The 22,924-nt window shown below is 33.6% G+C and overlaps 1 protein-coding gene across 3 annotated transcripts in view; it reads right to left on the bottom strand.

Moving 5' to 3' along the window:
- The window catches only part of LOC132700099 (WD repeat, SAM and U-box domain-containing protein 1-like), an 81,057-nt gene that overhangs the window by 32,432 nt on the left and 25,701 nt on the right, over nt 1–22,924 (bottom strand). For 2 of the 3 annotated variants that reach the window (XM_060667221.1, XM_060667233.1), the window contains exons 1-4: nt 12,059–12,217; nt 4,464–4,587; nt 460–690; nt 316–402 (exon numbers count right to left, since the gene is read on the bottom strand). In XM_060667221.1, the coding sequence (XP_060523204.1) occupies nt 316–402; nt 460–690; nt 4,464–4,582 (437 nt within the window). In that variant the 5' untranslated portion in view covers nt 4,583–4,587; nt 12,059–12,217. Of the gene's footprint in view, nt 1–315; nt 403–459; nt 691–4,463; nt 4,588–12,058; nt 12,218–22,924 lie in introns of those variants that run through there. The other variant, XM_060667226.1, reaches the window with a different exon arrangement.

Here is a 22,924-nt window from a genome sequence, read left to right as displayed (position 1 = left end):
TTACATTATTGATTTCGTGGTACAAAGTGAATGAAATGACCTCTTATATTTCATACAGAGCTTTTTGGAGGCATTTGTTAATATAAACAATAAAAATAAAGAAAAACCTTTTACACAAATGTTCCTACCTTATGATAAAAAAATTGTATGGTTAGAAAAAAATTGTGGATGACGTCACATTCGCCTCTTACAAAGCGATTATATACAAAAGAAGCAAAAAAAAACGCAACAAATTTGCAGTTGCGTTTTTTGTTTATAAGAGATATGTGCCCAAGGCGCCGGGTTCGAATCGTCCGGTAATTACGAACCACTAACCTAATAAGGCTTCTGTGGATCAAATCCCAAATACATACGGCTCCGTTATCGCCAGCGGTAACTAATAAGGCACTATCGGGCGAGAACCTAAAAATAGACCACTATAAATAAGAACTATGGTTTTCCTTTTTGAAATTCCGAAACCTGCAAACTCTGATCGCATCTCCGTTAACTTGTGTCATGGTGTACAGTTTTGATAGGGAATGCAGGCACCATAATAAGGCTGTTCCATCCACGGAGGCTGTGGCGAGCATCGAGCCTTGCGGTGAAACTCTCACGCAGGTCACTTGATATTTGTGAGCGGAAAGAGGCGAATTGTGCCGCTCCACGTATCCCGCACCTTTCGTCCAATCCCATACTCGAACAGTTTTGTCGCTAAACATTTTAAAGGAGTTATACTTTATCGCTTATCTGTGTGACCAGATATTAGGAAGTGACATAAGAATTAGACCAATGGAATACTTGATACGTGCCAAACATTGTCAAAAATTTAATTAATCTGACAGTTTTGAAAAAACAAATTTCAGATCAGGCAAAAAAGTTAGACAAACCAACAACCTAAGTCAATAGACATCCGTCAGAAAAAATGGCTCATTATTGTTTTTCGAAGCTTTTCGCTGAAAATTATACAGGAGAAATTTCAATTTGACGCTCTGTACAGGGTGTTTTAACAGGAAAAATCTTATCAACTTAGGATTTTTGATAAACATTTAAACCGAGATTCTCAATTTTCGACCCTTTTGAAAATTGCCCAAAACTTTTTTATTTCTGAAATTTTTTGAAAAACTTCTGCAGTTCTCCGTTTTCTTATAAATTTTCATAATTGGCTATGGTCCTAAAAAAAAGCCCGTGTTCAAGAATCGTAAACCTAATAGGATTGCCCAATCCCATAAGACATACGTTCGCCAAAATTATCGATCGCACGTGGTCGCTTGTGACGTAAGCGAAGTCCTCTAACGGTTTTTGTGTATTTGAACGAGTATTAAACCGTTGTATTTTGTGTTCTTTGAACAATTCAAATAATTTAAACTAGCGAGTGAGTAGTGAGTGGCGAGAACTGAGAAAAACAGTATTTTTAACCTTAAACAATGACTTAAAAGTTTTGTGTTCGTGCTGTTTATTAGCGGTGTGGTTAGTTAGGAGGTAAGCTCAAAATGTTATACATAATAACATAGGTAAAGGTAAGAAATACATTTCTTTTACCAGTGGGATAAGTTACATCAAAAAATAGTTAGGTATGCTTGGAACGAGATGTGCCATGTATGGGTGCAATAACAACTATTTTGATGAAAAAGCAAGTTCTCGAAAACGTAGTTTTCATCGGTTTCCCAAAAGGGAAAGATCTAGTATCCCGAACTATTCGGAACGAGAAGATAGTTCGATGTAAAGGGTGTTTTTTTCGATGTATAGAACTTTAAGTTGTAATAAAACAACGATGGATTATTCGATTGACATGAATTTTATTAATCCGAAAGATAATCTTGTGACATGTAGTCCAATCTGGACGTCCAATTTTCGATAGCTTTTTCCAACATTTGTGGCCGCATATCGGCAATAACACGGCGAATGTTGTCTTCCAAATGGTCAAGCGTTTGTGGCTTATCCGCATAGACTAATGACTTTACATAGCCCCACAGAAAGTAGTCTAGCGGTGTTAAATCACAAGATCTTGGAGGCCAATTCACAGGTCCAAAACGTGAAATTAGGCGGTCACCACGAGGTGGCACGAGCTGTGTGACATGTTGCGAAGTCTTGTTGAAACCACATCTCCTGGACATCATGGTTATTCAATTCAGGAATGAAAGAGTTAGTAATCATAGCTCTATCCCGATCACCATTGACTGTAACGCTCCATCATTTTCGTTTTTGAAGAACTACGGACCAATGATTCCACCAGCCCATAAAGCGCACCAAACAGTCAGTTTTTCGGGATGTAACGGTGTTTCGACATGCACTTGAGGATTAGCTTCGCTCCAAATGCGGCAGTTTTGTTTGTTGACGTAGCTATTCAACCAGAAGTGCGCTTCATCGTTAAACAAAATTCGCTTATGAAAATCGGGAACAACAGCAATCTCGTTTTGGGCCCATTCGACAAATCTACGCCTTACTTGATGATCGTTTGGCTTCAATTCTTGCACGAGTTGGATTTTGTAAGCACCTAAACCAAGATCCTTCAGCAAAATCTTCCACAAAGTGGATGGACACAGATCCAATTCTTGTGCTCGATGGCGGATGGACTCATTCGTGTCTTCCTCAATGCTACGCTCTACAGCAGCAATATCTTCTTCTGTACGCACCGTACGGCGTCTCTGGGGATGCGAGTTATCAATAAGAGTAAACGTGGTGCGAAAACGTTCCATGGTTAATCGAATTAACTGCTGTGATGGACGATTTTGTCAACGATAAAATAGACGTAGTGCGCGATACGTATTCCGCATAAAACCATTATTTTCGAAATAAAATTGCACTATTTGCAAGCATCGTTCAGGTGTGAGTCTATTCATGATGAATTGCCAAACCAAACTGAGAATAAATCACTTGACAGCTGTTAAATCGGTCGCCATCTTGAACAGTAATGCCAACTTAAAGTTCTATACATCGAAAAAAAAACACTCATTAGAAGAGAGGACAAACTTAATGCAGATAAAAGGCATGTCTGTCGAAAAAAAAAATCTTTGCAAGATGATACCCGCAGAAAAAAAATTAGAAAGTATGGTAAAATTGTAAAATAAAGATTGAAATTGAAATAAACATTGAAGTAATATGTATTTTTTATATTATGTACATACGAAGGTACATATAAATACGTATTATTATTTACCTACCACCTATAAATAGTTGTTATGTATGCCTAATATATTTTTTGTTTTTTAATATGTTCTTTAATATATCCAAAAATAGGGATTTCTAGTTTATAAGTATTTCTTGATTTTTGTATATTTAAAATGGTAGAATGACGTAAAACAAAAAGTTTTACAAGTAAATCGTTTTGTTCGCTAATTTTATGTATTTATGTGTAACAATATTTAATTCATATATGTATTTCATGATAATGCATATAAGCCAAACTTGATTGCAATAGTATTATTTTTACCCTACCTGAGATCCTACCCTATGCTACTTCCCAATAATTATTAAATAAGTACTAAAAAGATGCTATATTAGCTACTCAAAATACTCAAAGTCAATCAAAACTCGGGTCAGTTTCAGATTATTTCCATGCATTTACATAGTAAACGCACCAATACAGGACTTCACAGCCAGCGAGAGTTTTCGTGTGCGGACAAATTTGGCAGATTAGGCAATCATATTAGGCTTACGATTCTTGCCCGCGTCAGCCAAATAATTTGTTGGTAGCTGTGATGAGACAAGGCGTAAATATAGTATTAGTAGGCCGTGCATGTCAATGTCAGTTATTGAATTTTGTGTTCTGTAACACGTATTTATTTTAGTGGGCAAATTTAAGCTTCATTCAGCAATTTAAAATGTAGCAATTTTAAAAAGTATGATACGATAAAGTATTACATTTTGTCAAAGCAAAATGCCAATGAACTGTGTTTCAGTGCATATTCAGAGCAGCACCAACCAGACATCCGAATATTTCACAAGTTCAAAAATAATTTGACCAATTACGGAGGTTTCAGAAGGCCAAGACAAACTCAAAACCACGTAAATGAAGAATTGGAGAATTATTGGAAAATCAAAGAAAATTCTCACCGACACCAGCTGATGCAATAAATAAATAAAAAAATGAAAAATAAATAAATATCTAACAGAAAACTTCATAAAAGGTTGCATTTCAATATTTCGTATTCTAATATTTATCGTGTTTTTTTCATTATTTCAATGGTCTCTATGTGACGTCTTTTTGAACGTATATGAACATACTGATAAATAAATAAAAAATGTCCTTTATTTCATCACAGATACCAACAAAATCCATATTGCTGAAAAGGGCAACGATTGCCCTAAAAAACTGAAAAATTTTAAAAATCGTTGGGGGGGCCATTTTCCATCATAAGTACTTATAAAAATATATATATAGATTAAATTTTTATGATCAAGTTGTAAATGGAGGGTCCACTTGACGTGATCTTGCTCATCTAGAACTAGAAACCTATTTAATGAACCCCTCAAACCGTGCTTACCTAGAGCCAGTCACGAGAGTGAAATTAGGGGCAAAATCGCAACTCGTCACGTCACTGGAGTGCCCTTTTATGCCCTGCAGTAGTTTCGCGTTCCTTTTGGCCAGGCCATTAACTGACATTTTTTCTGAAACAAGAAAACCGGGGTGATACGTGAAAATTGCGCAAAACGCGATAATTCAATTTTGATCGATCGCGAAATTACCATGTTAAGTTACGGGAAACGTTAATAAATAATAGGGAAAACAGTTTCTCCGGATCCTGTATTGATTTACGAGCGTTTCAGGGGGAAAAATAATCAGTAAAATGGGTTGTCGGTTGATCACTTCTTAATCGACCAGTCAAGTTCGATAAAAATATTTTAAATAACATCTTGCAATTGTAGAGTGTCATCTATCATTATTTTATATTATTTTATAATTATTAACAATTAACCTACGTCAGAAAAAATGCGGTTTAAAATGCAAAAGAAATCACCTTGTAATAAATCAATTCTTTTATACAATTTAACTAATCGAAGTATAACATTTTAGGTACGTTTGAAAATACTTTGTTATTGATTTGTTTATAAATTTTTAATTAGTCACTTTAAAACATCAACAATTTCCTTTTTTCCTATGGTTAATACATTAGGTATACACGTAATACGGTCGGTTGTTGTTCCTAAAAGATTTCTTTAACATTTTAAAAAGGAAAGAGGATCTGCTGTCACGTGACTTTTACCAGCCAATAAAACAAAGGGTTAAAGCCGCCATTAGTTTCTGCGTGCTCCTTCTCTGTAGTCCACTGGTTGTGTTGTTACTCCAACTTTTTCTTGTTGATTTTCCGATTAGTTCATTTTTTTAATTGTCGCCGATTGCTTGTGGTTCGATTTTGATGTATTTTGTGTTTTTTGCAAAACAAGAGAAGCGAATATTCGACGGTCAAATTCACTCGCTAATATATATTTTATGTATTAATAATACTGCTGTTTTAAGTTGATATTAAAAAAAAGGTCCCTTAAAAAGTATTTTTTATCATTATTTGCATAATTAAAATTTGTAACATCTTAAAATCGTATACAAAATAATAGTTATTTACAAGGTTAACAATACTTTTTTTTTAATATTAAAAACTTTGGTCATTGGTCTGGTTACTTTTAGGTAGTCCTGGACACGATTCTGTTGTCATTTTCAATTTGAAAAAATCTCTAAAAGTACTTTTCGATATTCCGCTTTAAAAAACTGTGTCAGCCATAACTTTAGTGGGTGCTATACGAAAAAACCGTTTTATTTCTCTTTACTAAGATTTATGCAGCAAAAAAGAATTATTCAAATTACCAAAAAACTTACTGCAAATTAGTATAGTTAGGTTTTATGCAGTCGTTAATAAGAATCCGTTGGCACTTTATTGTTAGAGAAATCGGACAGGTGCAAATGATATTTCGAACACCCTGTATTGAAACATTATAAAAATTTGGTATAGTTTTATTCGTTTATTTGTTGCATAATATACTATTTTCTACTCCCGTCTGTAAAATACCTAATTGCCCACCGATCTAGCGTGCGGGAAGCGTCACTTTACCACGTCAGTTTCGTCTCCCACGAATCCGAGCCACTTCGGACATTTTCGGGATTTTACCGCACGGGTTCGGCGGCGATCGGTTGTTTTCGGAGGTATTTCCCACGCATTGAATTTTGACGTTTATCAATTCTGACGGTCACGTCAGTGAATGTATTCGTCTTGTTTTGAGAGAATGTACCCAAAAACTAAAGGTTGTAGAAGAAATATTGTATGCAACACGTTCCGTAAACTTTTTAACTCATGCATTATGCACTTGTTGCATAATATACTATTTTCGCTAAAATTAAATTTACCTATAATGTTCGCGATTTTTCACAAAAAACCAATTTATATTGTTAAAGTTGAGTCTTTAAGCTTTCCAAAATCGTATAACAAAGTATGATTATGAGAATCTGTATGTTTGTAGAAAAATAATTGTAAAACTTTTCTTATACTCGGTAATTTTTATTTGATTAATTTTCTACAAGAAAAACCAACCAAATAAATTTTCTTTCCAGCCATTTTACTGATAATAATTCAAATTACTGAGCGCTTTAAAGAATGACAATACACAACAATTTCTTAATAATTATATGTGTTGAAGACACTGATACTTTGACAACTGTACCGTATGATCTAGAATTAGTGCTGCCACCTACACTACGTACTGAAAACCATTTTAAAATTTGGATACAAATTTTGAGAAAGTATGTAGATAAAAAATTATTAGAAGCTATTTCTGAAAAGTTCAAAATTTAGTAATTTTTAAATGGCTGTAATTAATCTTTTTTTAATGATATTCATACTTTGTTATACGGTTTTGGAAAGCCTAAAGACTCAACTTTAACAATATAAATTGGTTTTTTGTAAAAAATCGCGAACATTATACGTAAATTTAATTTTAGTGAAAAAAGAATGTTTCCCATGTTAATTAAATGGGAAACTAAAATAAAAATAGCGACCCCTTAGAGTTGAGCTACAGGGCTCATTTTTGGTGAGGATTTTTTTATATCAAAAAGAAACATTTCAGAGGGTAAGAGCTGAAAAAAAAATTTTTTTGAAGCGCCCTAGTGTACAGTTCTGAAATGGCACACACTGTATGTCACATATGGACGATATAAAAGTAGCTATTACAAAATAGCGCAAACAAAGAAGGGGTGAAAGATAACACTTAACATTCTTAATAATTTTCTTTAAAGTAAGGTACGTCAAGGCTATTACATATGATTGAAAAAAATCTGTTCGTTTTATTTTAAGTAAGACTGATATTATTAATTCAAAGTCGGGGAGAATTTAATTCTAATAAAAATATTATATTTTATAAGAAAACCTGTTACAAAACCAAAAAATAGGACTTTCTACTCTAAAGATAGCGTTAACAGAAAAAAAGGACTTTCCTTAAAATTCATAATGATCATTATCTGTTAATTACGAGTATAATTTGAATGGCTTCATTTTCAATGCGAATGCAGACAATACATTTTTTTAAATAAGAAAAAGTATTTTAGATTCAAGAAGACATTTTAGAATCATATAGCTTCCTGCTGATTTATTAAAAAGCATCAATGAAGCAAAATCATATTTAATTCTGATCATATCTTTAACGTTGTTTTTAAATTTTTCCATGAGTGTATATCAATCTTCAAGGAATACCTGAATACCATATTTAGCGATAACGCACAACATAAATTTCATTGTATGTTTAAATTTATTTCGCTTAATTGACGCAAAAAAAATTCCACAACCCTATATAGTTGTTGGTTAGTGTAGGGTAAAATTATACACATTGTATTTTCCGAAGCTCCCACAAACTATAGGGGGAGTGGAAAATACAATACAAAGTTCTTATAAGAATTTCTTACGCAGATCTTGAGTTGATATAACAGTTTGGATGGAAGAAGTAAAAGTAAAGACTTGAAATTGCAGTGTCACGAGATTGGTTTGCGTGCACCAGCGAGAGCCACTCAGAAAGAAATTTCTCCCTGAAGTGAATTAAATCACTTTAATAACAGACGAACAAATTAATTACGAGAATAAAATTACTGTAAATAAGCTTCTGTTGAGACAAAATTGATTATATTTTTAACTGTTTTAACCAAAATATATCGTAGATTCGTACCTAATTCCTTTCATTCCTTCCTTTACTAGAGTCCCTATTCCTGAAACTCTCAACCCTATTTTGGCCATATTAAAATCCGAGAAGCTAACCGAAAACTAACCCAATGCTAGGTCTGATTTTCTATTGATAAGAATATCAAAGAATGAGAGATTATTACTAGTTTCCAATTTAATGGTAAAACATACGTATATAAAGACATTACGTCTTCTAGGGTGTATAGAATTTATATATTGCTCTATACACACACTGAATTAGAATTGAATTAAATTAGAAATTAGAAACTAGTAATAATCTCCAATTCTTATATAATGTGAACTATAGCAAACCAGACCAAATATTGGGTCATTATGTATACAGAAAACATACGCACACAGAAAGATACCCTAATGCATTTTTACATTAGTATACGGCATGAAGTCATCAACTCTCTTGTCAGAGTCGCAAAACTATCCCAGCCCGAATCACTAAAGTAAGAATTAAAACACCTTACATCTGCTCTTCTTCCAAAGACAAAGAGTCCGAAAGCAACCCCACACTTGCCACTGTTGTCCTTTCTTATATTCAGAACTGAACGAAAATAGACAATAGTACAGCTATAGTCTGGTCATAGATACAAGAAAGTGACCAATTGCTTTTGAATGGGATTATCCAAGGGTGGTCACTAACATACAATGCAACAAGATTATTACCAAAAATTTCGGAATTTAATTATGCAAAATATGTGCGAGTCTAGTGTATCTCAGGAGATGCTTTCGCCCAAATGTAGAAAACACTGTTCTATTGAGACTAAGGAAGTTATAAACAATGTTTATTTGACTCTCATTGAACGTGGTGCCAGGAAGCAAGCATCTTTAGAAGAAACGGCCACATTGACGAAAATTCCAATATCAACTGTATGGAGAATTGTGAATTTCATTTCAGCGAGGAAAAAAAGAAGCAATGCTGACATTTTCTCGAGTGTAGATGAAAGTGATCAAGATATAAGACGACGTAAGATTTACCTGTTATACAAAGCGAGCCTACATTAGATATCTTAATTAGGAGGCTTGAAAACGATGAAACCGGTGTTAAATGTGGCAGAACTACCTTATGGAAGTGTATTCAACATATGGGTTTTAGATTTAAAAAAATTGACAAAAGGCACGTTTTAATGGAATCTTTTTGAATTCGGAAATGGCGACTGGAATATCTAGAAAAAATTAGGATTTACAGACAACAACAAAGGCCAATTATTTACTTGGATGAAACCTGGTTCGATACTTATGATACCCCGGAAAAGGGTTGGATTGACTCAACTGATAAGTGTTAAACAAACGCGCCATCAAAAAGAGGTATAAGAATAACTATTTTGCATGTTGGCTGTAAAGATGGTTGATTTCAAATGGACTTTCTCTGTCTGCGAAAAATATTAAAGATTCTTCTCTGGATTACCATGAAGACACCACCGCTGATTTATTTGAAAGTTGGTTTAAAAACAAACTAGATCCAAACATTCCTACTAATAGCATAATTGTAATGGATAACGCAAGTTATCACAGTAGACAGTTGACTAACGTTACCGCTGTATATTTAATCCCATTGAACATGTTTGGCATGAACTGAAATCTGTCATTCGTCGTAACAATGTTTTTCCCCTTGTTAACTCCAATGTCCTCCAACTTATAAAAGCCGAAGTTTTTAACATCCTTCCACAAAGTTGGGCAAATTCTGTTAAACATATAGATAAAGCGGAACAATCGTATATTCATATTGAAAATAATATAAAACAAATAATAATTAGAACAGGCGATGATAGCGATAGTGATACTGATGTGTTATGTGAATAATTTTAAGTAATTTAAGTAGGTAATCAAAATAATTTGTAATTTTATTTTAGATTTAAACATAAATACATACATAAATAAATAAATATTGTTTAGTATCTTTCATAATAAAACCCCAAATAATTAAATTCTAAGCAAGGTACGGACATGTTCGGCCATATTTCATTCTTACAGCTTGCCCAGGTCTTTCCTTAATTCCTATCAGTTAGTCACTTTCTTATATCTATGATATATAACCTAATTATTATACATGCATGACAATGACTACAATACATTTTAAAACTGCAAAGTAGGCTGTGATTATCGGTGACAGCAGGAATTCTCAAAAACAAAACAAATGAATTTATTTTTACATTAAGTTTTAAATACTTAACAGTAACGCGTCAAAAGCACAGCAACATTCAAATAATTTGTTCAAAAGATGAGTTATAGCGAAAGTAAAGGCCAAGGTAATTGTGCGAGACTTATTTTATATTTTGAAGGTTTAGAATACGAGCCAGTTTCGGTTTAGCATTGATTAACTTTACGTCAGCAAGTTTGATTTATCAACAACCGATGCAGGAGGAATCCAAAGATTAGTAAATAAATAAAAATAAATATAAAAAATTTAGCAAAAACCTTGGTTGTTAGCTGCTGAATGCACCCGAATATACCCGAATACATCCGAACATACCCGAAGATTCAAAATTTTCACGCAGCAACAAGAGTGGCTTAGAATCGGCACTACTATACTACTATCGAATAATTCTACTAGACCGATGCGCCTCTGGCATCGACATCAGAATCCGCGATATTTATTTTAATTGTACCGGCTTTGATGATAGAGAAAATCCAGAACATCCGTTTTCTGTTTGGCGTTTTCGATACTTTTATTTGATATAGTATAATAGACGCAGTAGAAGAGGACCAATTGTGGAATAAAATCACGGTAAACGTGTAACAAAATCTTATTATTTTAAGTACCTACCCAGGTTTGTGTCCGGAGAATACCGTACTTTAGTATTATTTTTAGTTTACTTACGTAATTGGACGAAATGATAGATAAGAATGTGGGTATAACGGAAAATAACAGCGGAATGATTTATTCACTGCTGGGAAATTTGGGATTTTCGTTAATATTAAAAATCGTTAGTCTAAAGCCTACCATTTTGTATACAATATTTGTAGGTATCAAATCTATAAAAACAAATGACAAAAAAAAATGTTCTCGACATACTTGAAAAGCCACCTCGTTAAGCTTTATTAAAAATAAAAAACACAATCTAATTATTGTTCAATATAAAAGTAAGTGGACAAATTTTTCAAAAACGTTTGTTTCTATCTTCTTAACTAAATTACAATTCTTTATTTATTCACCAAAACTAGGAATATACATAGTAGACTTTGTCAGTTTTAAAAGTTATGAAACAAGGTGCTGTAAAAAGTAAATTGAAGTCGCAAAATTTATTAATAATTGTTTTAGATTTAATTTTTATTTTTATCTTTGAATCTTTGGTTGATTTTTTATTATGTGCATTTTCAATTATTTTTAAATAATTTTGAATTATAACTGTGATAAAGATATATCTCCATAGAATGTTAAGACCTTTTCTGACTTAAAAGTTTCTATGCATGATTGCATTGGTTAAAAATTAATCTAATTATTGTTTTTTGAATAATAAATATTCAATCAATATCAGTTGCTTGACCCCATGATAAAACCTTGTAAGCAAGTACGTATTTGCAGAATATAGATTTATAAGACCTTCAAAAGAAACTTTGTGTTTTAAAGTTTTAATTGCAGAGCAGGTTTCCTTGAGTTCCTAACACACATTTGATCCCTCCAACACAATCTTCCGTCTAAAAAAGTAGCCAAGAACTTTTCGATCGTTATGCCGTTAAAGGTTAGATCATGAAATGGCTGTTGGTATTGTCCAGCAAATTCTATCAAGTAAATTGATTTTTTTTAACAATAACAGAAAAATATTTCCTGGACGTGGCAAAAAAAATCATAGAATAGGTGGGACAAAATGGGTTAAATATAAAGTTATTAACACGTGTCTGATATTGGAAAATTACACTGTATAGCTAATCATTACAGTCAGTTACGGTCTTAAATGCAATAATCGTCTAACCTGTCTACTAAGCGCTTCGGCTTTCCGACGACTTCGAACCAAGGTTACATGTCAACAAGTAATCCACCATAAACGGAAACTGAAGCGCGAAACGCTCGCTCAATTTCACTCAGTTCGTCGGGAAACGTCAGCGATCCCTATGACAACTAAAAGTGACCACTAGCCGGCCGAACGATATCGGAAAAATTCCTTCTCATTAACGTAGCAAAGAGGAGCGGCGGACGCGGACGACTTGCTCATTAATGATGTTTTATTCATCTAAAATACCGCAAATTGTGTTTTAAACGGTTTGTCGGAATCGCCAGAATTAATGCTGCATAACTATGCACGCTCTGTGAAATCTGACTCGGGATCATGCGCATGCAAACCCGAGTTTGTTACACATACTTACTAAACCCTCGGAAAAACTGTGCTTTTTTGACTATTTTATTGCTAAAACAAACCAAAACACCACGCACCAACATACACTAATTGTCAAATTGCCAAAAAACGTTCAGATATGTCGACTGTCAAAACAATCAGTAGTGCCAACTGATTATATTTAATGAAACCAACAAATTTGACAGCATGTACAGACTAATATTTCAATTTTAAAAACTTTGCAAATGCGCAAACAGTAGATTGAAAAATGGTTGTCTGGAACGCATTTTTCTGGGTACCGGTCAAATTTATAAACAAATGTCGAACAGAAACCATAAAACACAAACGGTACCAGGAGGAAATTTGAATAAAGGTCATAAGTTGATTGATAACCGACTCGCGTGATATTGTCATTGTTCCAACCAATTTTTATAAGACGTTTCTTCAATATCTGATAAATTTAAGGTTTTGTGGACCCTTAGGATATAGTTGAGTTTATTTAAAAAAGTTTATTTGAATTATTGCCGTATATATTTTAATCAAACCTTTATTATTTCGCAGCTCAGCAATTTTTTTCTTCTCTGCTGTGCTTTTTACGATTTTATTATTAAAACAATCCGAAACTTGATGCAACAACAGACAATAATCGTCATATTGTTAAAAAGTTGAAGAAGTGTCGACTGTCAAAACAATCAGTAGTGCCAACTGATTATATTTAATGAAACCAACAAATTTGACAGCAAGTACAAACTAATATTTGAAGTATAGAAACAATTTCAAAAACTTTGCAAATGCGCAAATAGTAGATGTACTATGGACCTTTAACAAGATATATTTATTTATAATGATGGTTATGGTTTCTGTCCGATATTTGTTCATAAATTTGACCGTTACGCAGAAAAATGTGTTCCAGGCAACCATTTTTCAATTAGGATGAGAAATGTCAAACACAAACGACAGCAGGAGGAAATTTGAATAAAGGTCATAAGTTGATTGATATATGGTCATTGTTCCAACCAATTTCCATAGGTCTATTCGGAAGGAACCTGTTAGTGATTTGAAGTTAGAAAAATTCTATAGTTATTGGGCGTAATAAGAGACTGTTCTTCAATGTCTGGTAAATTTACGGTCATGTTATAGTTGAGATTATTTAAAAAAGTTTAATGCCTTATATACTTTAATCACACATTTATTTATTCTCGGCTCAGCAATTTTTCTCTTTACTGCTGTGCTTTTTACTATTTTATTATTAAAGCAATCCGAAACTCCACAACAACAGACACTAATTGTCATATCGCCAAAAAGTTGAAGAGATGTCGACCGTCAAAAGAGTCAGTAGTGCCAACTGATTACATTTAACGAAACCAACAATTTTGATGGCAGTTATAAACCAAAATTTGAACTTTGGAAACCAGTTTGCCATACTAGAAACCTTTCAACAATTATACATATTTTTTATTTCAGATATATTAAAATCCGAGAATCTGGAATCAAACCTTCTCATCCTAATTAAAAAATGCTTTCTTTTTGAGAAGAAAACACCATCATTATCATTACTCAGTTCAGCAAGTTTTAAACAAAACATACCTTTTTTGTAATGTAGGTCTCTGAACTTATTATCATTATTATTACACTGTCACTGTAATTATATATATATATATATATATATATATATATATATATATATATATATATATATATATATATATATATATATATATATATATATACATATATATATATTATATTCAGATTTACGAACGTATCCAGCCTACTCTAAAAAGCATTTACAGCACAGTGTCATGGCCAAGTGGGCTACAAACATATACTACTTGGTTGGTAATGATGTCCGCCTGGCACGCTTTGCGCATCTCTCCGCATCTCTGCGCATTTTTTTGTGTGACCACTGAGTGTTGTTTCCCCTCTTGTTAGGAAGCATCCAGATGTAATTTTCTGGATTGGATTAAGTCTCCTCCTTGCCTCCTTGAAGGTAGTAGTTATCTTCAGTCTGGAGGAAATTCCAGTCCGGTCTTTTGTGTGCTTTATCTGCATAATTATTGAACAGAAATGATCTTCTGAACCAAATATATGAAGGTGTTTGCTTCTTTTATCATAACTGTGATGTGGATCCCTGATTTAAGATCCTTTGTTGTTTCCAATATCTTCTTGGAGGTCAACCAATTTGAGTTTTTCTTCTTTTTACTATTTCTGCGATGTTGATCTTTTATTTAAGATCCTATGTTATAATCACCCCTAGGTCTATTTTTTTTAGCCAACGAATTTGAGGATTTTTCCATAAGTATGTATTGGATTTTCGGGTTGTTGGAACCAGCATCGATCTCAAATACGCTGTGTTTCCACAATTGCTGACCTAAATACATGAAAGTCTTTTTACTATTGCTTGGAAGTGTATCTCTTATTTGAAATCGTTTGTTCTAACCACTACCAAGGTTTTTTTTGTGGTCAACCAATTTGAGGGTTTTTCTACAAAGAGTGTATTGGATTTTTGGATTTTTGGAACCAAGTGTATTGTGTTCTTTTGGTCTCAAATATACTTTATTTTGCTAATTGCTGAACAGGAATGCGCTATTGGACCAAATATATGAAGGTATTTGGCCTTTTTACTATTCCTTTGACTGGATCTCTTATTTAAGATCGTTTGTTATAACGGCCCTCAAGGCTTTTTGGGTGGTCAACTAAGTTGTTTTTCACAAAGAACAACAATTACGAGAGTTGGTGAATTATTTCTCATACGGGGAAAAAACTTACTTCGAAATGAAAATCACTATTGCTATGCGTTTATCACTGGGTGTCCGCAATTACCCAAATTTAAAATTATTTTCGTCAGCCTTCGATTGAGTTAAATCGCTAATGCACAATAATATAATAGGCCACAGGACGATAAGTGCTCTACAATGAAACAAATGCAAAAAACAAGAACCTATCCGAGACACCACTGAGTCGTAATCATTTAATCGATAAACGGCATTAGCGTGACGTGTCCTTTCGGATATTTCTAAAGGCGTGCTATAATTAGCGCCCGTAATAACGTATCCAACTTTACAAATCGTTGTTGTTTTGTGAAGGTGTAATAAAAATCGTTTCTCCCGACCAGTTGCGAAAATTCTTATAAAATCCACACTTGAAAAAATCTAGATACAGTATTAGTTAAACGGACGGTTATAGAAATAAAAATAAACAAAGTCGGCTAAAAGAAAATGCTAAGAACTCTTAGAATTGTTGTCTTCAATTTTAAAACAAACATTTCGATTGTAAATATTTTTTTTAAGCTGAGAGAATTTAAAATTTTCTTTGTTTAATGCTCTTTTCTCAGGAAAGTGATGGGAACATTTTCTTAAATATATGTGTAAATCTTTAGATACATCTTAATACACATTGAATAGTTAAAAAGGACTTGTTCTACACCCGTCTGTAAAATACCTAATTACGATCTAGCGTGCGGGAAGCGTCACTTTACCACGTCAGTTTCGTTTCTCACGGATCCGAACCACTTCGGACATTTCCGGGATTTTACCGCCCGGGTTTGGGATGTTTTCGGAGATTTTTCGCACTGTTTAAATTTTGACGTTTATCAATTTTGACGGTCTTGTCAGTGAATGTATTCGTGTTTGGCAAGAATGTACCCAAAGACTAATACACAGAAAAATGTTCTGAATATATCAGACAATTTAAATACTACGCGCTATAAGCTACAATTAAAATCTAGTGGACTAGAAGGTAAAAGAAAGTAAAGTGACAATGTAAGTCTCCCGCAGAAATTTTATATACCATTCACGTGAAATTTAGAGGTTTTTACAGTTTTTATATCTCTATCAGACTACGTAAAAAAGTCTGTCATCCCTCATGACTCAAAAATTCCTTCTCCTCCTAAAGATTTACAAAACCAGAATTACCCCTTCGACAAATTGTCATCACCACTGGTTCTCCAACACATTCGCTAGCAAAATATTTAGCTTCTTTATTAAACCCCTTAACAGGGAAAACTGATAGTTTCGTATTTTCACTTTCACTGCATTAAACAAGATACACAAGATATTCTGGTTAGTTTCGACGTAGAATCCCTCTCTACTAGAACTGAAATTCTCAACATCATTTCAGACATATTAAAATCCGAGAATCTGGAACCAAACCTTCTCATAATTGAAAAATGCTTGTCTGAAACATACTTTTCTTACAACAGTCAGATTTTGAACAAACGTCGGGAACAGCTATGGGTTCTCCACTGTCATCAGTCATAGCGAATATATTTATGAAAGCCTTTGAGAAGAAAGCTCTCAACACCTTCCACCTAAAGCCAAAATTGTGGAAACGCTACGTCGATGATACTTTTGTAATTTGACCTGATGGTCAATAATCGTTAGTAGATTTTCTTAGACATTTAAAATCTCTACACCCTAACATACGTTTTACCATTGAATTAGACACTAGTAATAACCTTCCATTCTAAGATATTCTTATTAATAGAAAATCAGACCTAACATTCTATTTACAGAAAACGGTTATCAACTCTCTTGTTCATAGCCCGAGTCGCTAATTGAAACATCCTACCTCTGCTCTTTTCTCTAATAATTTCCACATTAAAGATATCAAGCGTTACAACACCACTTCCTAATAGTCATGAGCTCGATAGCAATCCCACACCTGCCACTGTTGTCCTTCCTTACATTCAAAACACCACTGACCACATATCAAAAGTTTTAAAGAAATATAAAATCAAAACCAGATTTACCACTTGTCGAAAAATCTCTCAACGTCTTTGATCAAAGATCAAATTCCATTTGACATGCCAGGAGTTTACAGCATTCCATGAATGTGCGGCAAAGAATGCATTAGAGAAACCGGACGAAAAATATCAACTCTCATGCTCAAAGAACATGACAGATTAAGACAAATAAACTCATCGGCTCATCGAAAATTTTATTCGATAAAGCTAAAATTCTTGCATGTAATCAGATCTTCTACCAACGAAAAATCCGAGAGTTTATAAAAATTTATAAACAACCTAACAATCTTAACCGCGACTCAGGTCTCTACCTGTCACCAATATGGGAATCAGCCATCCGAGACGGTCTTTATGTCCCTCATTTAGCTCCGCGCCCATCAAACAATATGCAAGCAGGTACAGAGGTAAAATGTGAGTAAGTTTCAGTCAAGCTCTGAAGGAGCCAACAGGATGACTGGAGACACGTTGGCTAGTTCTAGTAAATAAAAACCGACGAAGGAGGAATCCATAAGTTTTGTAAGTAATAATCATGTAATTATGCAAAGAAAATAAGCAAAATAAATAAGAACTAAAAGTTCCGATTTTTACGAAATTATAAATATTCACATCACAATTGTTTCGACAATACCGTGTCTTTATCAAATGTAATACAAACTACCTGTTACTATATATACCGAAAAATGACAATTAAACCTTGATTAATGTTGTTGGAAGAATGTAAGTTTAATAATGGAGAGGTATTTAAATCTAATCGATCGTTAAGCAATACATTTGAATGTCTCCTTTCATTAATCTTCATGGCGTCCATTAAATTTAGTTTTCTACTTTTTGTGGCTGTATGTAAAATATTAAAATTATCGTTCAAAACGTGTTTTTCTATGTTTAAGTGCGTAGGATCTAGACTATTGTTTTTAAACGCTCTTTTATGTCCCTTAATGCGTTTCTTGAAGGTTCTACCTGTTAGTCCAATATACATTTTAGGACATGATACGCATTTCAACCGTAGACACCTGATTTTTGAGATTTTTAATAATTTTCCTATTATGTTGTTAGTTCTGAAAGCTATATGTTATGTAGCTAGCTGCTATGTAGGTATATAATTGTTTTAAATTGTTCGTGTTCTGTATTAGGTTTCAGATAAATTGAGTTTACTGTTGCCTGGGTGTGTTTTTTATTTGTAATTTTATCGATAATGGACGGGTTGTAGCCGTTGTTCAGCGCAATATTAAGTTCTTTGTTGTAATTTTCTGTTGAGAGTGGCATATTAAGAAGTCTGTGTATAAAAGGGTGAAATGCAGCCATTTTGTGTGTATAAGGGTGATTTGAGCTCTTGAGTCCGTGTGCGAAGGTTTATGGTAAATGGAAAAATCTAATTTGTTTTGCGTTTTCGTAATAGTAAGTCTAAAAAATTAATAGAGTTATCCTGTTCATTCTCGATAGTGAATTTTATACGACTATATAATGAGTTAATGTAATTTAAAAACGAATTCAATTGTCTGTCCGTTCCAACAAAGCAAGCAAAGACATCATCCGTATATCAATAACAACCATGGAAAACTTTTACTTAAAGGATGTTCTTGTATGATATTTTCCAAATTATCCAGAAAAATATAGGCAAAGGACTAAGTGGGTTTCCCATAATCAAACCTTCCTTAGAGATGTAAATCTGACCATTAAATTGAAAATAATTTTGATCTAAAGATACTGTTAATCGATCTAATAAATATTGTTTCACCATGGGTTAACCTGTTAGGGTGAAATCTACTATATCTATCACGTCCATAGGTGGAAATAAGTTTTGTACATCAAAAGACAATAGAGTGTTGCGTTAAATTTTGTTGATTAATTCAAAAGAATGTTTTATTCCAAATTTTGGTTTAAAATCTGTGTGGAACTTTAAAGTATTTTCTAATTTTGTTGAGAGTTTAACTGCTGGAACTGTTACATAAGACACGACTGGTCTAACGGGCATATCTTGTTTATGTGATTTATCTAAAGAATATAATTTCGGCGGTTGTTGGTTCGTAATTGTTAAAAATACTTGTGTGGAGTTAATAATTACTTCTTTGACTTGTCTTTGTTATAACTCCGTAGGATCGTGTTTGATACATTGGAAAAGTTCTGGCTTAAGAAAATTGTTGGTTTTTGAAATATATTCCGGGAGATCGCTTTGTTGTTGATAATTTTTACTAGTGACATTTGAGAAATTTCTTGGTGTTTGTTGTTATCTATTAATTGAGAGTTTATTATATTCGCTAATACATGTTTGTCAAAGTTGAAATCTTTTTCCAGAAATTCAACTTCATTTTTAGAAAATGTTGTGCCTGTTAAGTTTATGAACCTGTTGCAAAATTGGTGGTCGGTATACTTTGTAATAACTGGCTTGCTGTTAGATATTTTTGTATTAGAAATTAATTTGTCTAACTTTAGTTTTTGTCTAAGAAACTTTTTATGATATATATATATATATATATATATATATATATATATATATATATCATAAAAAGTTATATATATATATATATATATATATATATATATATATATATATATATATATATATATATATATATATATATATATATATATATATATATATATATATATATATATATATATATATATATATATACTAACCAAAACATTTTCCATCGAACGAATCATATCGAATCGAATAAGGACTCCGGGTTCAGATCTCATTATCCACATAAATTTTTGGTCTAATTAACCGAAATTAATGACTGCCACAACGAATAATAATCATTAAATAATTTCAGTTTGCGGTATGACCGCGGCACACTTAATTATACTTAATTAACGAGACGGTTTCATCAAAATCGTGCCGCAAGTTTTTCATCCGGATAATTTGGGCGTACGTCTAATATATCACGACGTGTTTATTTTTTTTCTACAAACCTGTGCGATTAATAGCTATAATTTTTAAATACTTTATTTTGATTCGTCGACTTGGACAGTTTAACGATGTTGTGTGTGAGAAAAACGCAACCATGTCCATGCCATTTTTATTTTGCTACAATTTGTCTCTGTACACCACCACCAACAACGTCAGCTTTTCAGTGAATTTTTGGAACATTCAGTAAATTTTAAATTGATAACAATAATAATAATAAATAAGTTTTTTTACTCCCTTCTCTATAATGCCTGATTAAACGCCGATCGGCTTGAATTTTGACGTTTGTCAATTCTGGCGGTCAAGTCAGTGAATCCAATCTCATTATATGTCCCGCCTTATCCTTTGTGCTTTCACTATAGATATGGGTTATAGACGGTTCATTACATAAACTTGCGTTTATATAAATCGCCCCATTGTGAACTTTTGACTTCAATTTCATTTTTTTTAGAAACTACTGATCAAATTTTTTAAAAAATGCTGTTTGAAAGAGAATTTAATATGCTTTAATACGAGTTTAAATTGATTAAAATTTATTTCTGTTTTTTATTTTTACCATATAAAAATAAATCTTCTTCTTCTTCCAATGCGTATCCATTAATGGATGTTTGCGATAACATTTTCCATTGCTTCTCTGTTTCTTGCGATATGTATCAACGTCTGTACATCATGCAGGCCAGTCCACTGTCTGATGTTTCGAAGCCACGACATTTTTTTTATTCCGATCCCCCTCCTGCCTTCGATCTTGCCTTCAATCAACAGTTGTAAAAATTGATATTTTTTGTTTCGCATGATATGCCCCAGATATGCCGTTTTCTTCTTCTTAATTGATTCAAAAAGTTCACGTGGTTTGTTAACACGTCTTAGAATTTCATCGTTGGTCAATCTAGCCGTCCAGGGTATCTTGAGAGTTCTGCGGTGTAGCCACATCTCAAAGGCCTCTAATTTGTTTATTGTAGTTGTCTTCAGTGTCCACCCCTCCATGCCGTAAAGGAGCACCGACCAAACGTAGCATTTCACGAATCTCATTCTTAGGTCATGGTCAAAATCGGAGCAGGTTAGCACTCTTCTGAACCTCAAGAAAGCTTGTCGGGCCTGTTCTATACGGTATTTTATTTCGTTGTCCGATGTCCAGTCTTCGAAAAGCCAGGTACCCAAGTACTTGAATTTGTCCACTCTTTCTATGGGTCTAGCGTTAAATGTTATGGTGGAGTTTTGAAACGTGTTTAGATTCCTGGATATGATCATGAATTTTGTTTTTTTGGTATTAATATTTAAGCCCATTGATTTGCTCTGTTCTCCTACCTTATTGACCAGTTGTTGTAGGTCGTGTATATTGTCAGCGATTAGGACCGTGTCGTCCGCATAACGAATATTATTAATCCAAACCCCATTAACCTTGATTCCCATTTCCACGTCTTCTAAAGCCTCCTGGAAAATCGCCTCCGAATATAAATTGAACAAGAGTGGAGACAGCACACATCCCTGTCCTGTATTGTCCAGTTTTATTTGTGCCGTTTGGTTCCAGTACAAGTTCTCTATGCAACGGATGTCTTTTTGGTCTATCTCAAGCCCTTTAAGAATAAGCCCTTTAAAAATAAATAGTGTTATAGATAATTAGCAACTCAAAACTTATTTTTTAATAATGGATATCATCCCCTCTTGCCCTAATAACATTTCTTACTCGACTAGGGATAGATCTAATCCAATTCTTTATTGTTTATTGTAATAATGTAAAGCAACTCTTCCTCTACTGCAACAATAACCTCTACGATCGAGGTTGGGGTACGAAGTCTAGCTCGAATTCTCCGTTTTAGCTCATCCCATAAATGTTCGATCGGATGCTGGCCACTCTATAACTCGAAAATCGACTTCTGTAATGTAATCTTGCACGATCGTTGCGGTCTAGTATTGTCATCATAAAAATGAATTCTTCTCCAATGTAGTTCGACATATGGCACCATGTGATCGGTTGGGTCTATGCGTCCATAGAAATTGCACCCCATTCCATGCAGGAATCTTCAGTGCACTTTTTTTCGTTGATTACCAAAAAGGCATATTCTGGTCTCATCTGAGAACAGAACAGACTCTCATTCGTCCAATGCCCAATTCAGATGATCCCGTGCAAAGCGTAGGCGTGCTTGCCGATGAGTAAGTTTTGGACCAGTTGCAGTTGTTTTTGGGGTCAGGATATTTGCCTTCAGTCTTTTTCTCACTGTCCACTGAATAATAGCCACTCTTCGAACTTCAGAACACAAGTAAACACTAGCCAAATGGTTAAAAACGAATAATGCGAAAATTCTAGTTGAAAAAGCGATTAATTGAAGTCCAGTTTGTTACTATCGCTATAACTGCATGATGTTTAATCGCAGCTATGCTAGTTTCCATGTTTTGCAACCATGTATGACTACGGGCCTTATTAATGTTTTAATTTACTCATTTAGCTATTCTCTCTTGGATTTCATCTTCTTGATCTGTTCATGTTACCCCCAGATAAATATATTTGATAACTATTTCGAATTCACATCATGCTCTTTCAGCCACTATTTTAAGTCCTTAGGTGATGTTTTTTCTATTTTTTCAAAGAAACTTCCATAGGCTACTGTAATATTGTTCACAAAACTTCTGGATTCCTCCTGGGGCCGATTTTTGCTGAGTCGAACTTGCTGACGTTTCGCCAATCAGAGCCTTCTTCAGAGCTTGACTGAAACTGCCTCGTATTTTACTCTGTACCTGCTTATAGATTGTTTGAGGGGGGCGGAGCTAAATGAGGAGCATAAACACCGTCTCGGATGACTGATTCCCATAATGGTGACAGGTGAGTCGCGGTTAAGATTGTTAGGTTGTTTAT

This window comes from Cylas formicarius, unplaced genomic scaffold (genome assembly GCF_029955315.1).
Source record: "Cylas formicarius isolate icCylForm1 unplaced genomic scaffold, icCylForm1.1 PGA_scaffold_10__41_contigs__length_53128322, whole genome shotgun sequence".
NCBI classification, from domain to species: domain Eukaryota; kingdom Metazoa; phylum Arthropoda; class Insecta; order Coleoptera; family Brentidae; genus Cylas; species Cylas formicarius.
This window is presented reverse-complemented; position numbering and strand designations above follow the sequence as displayed.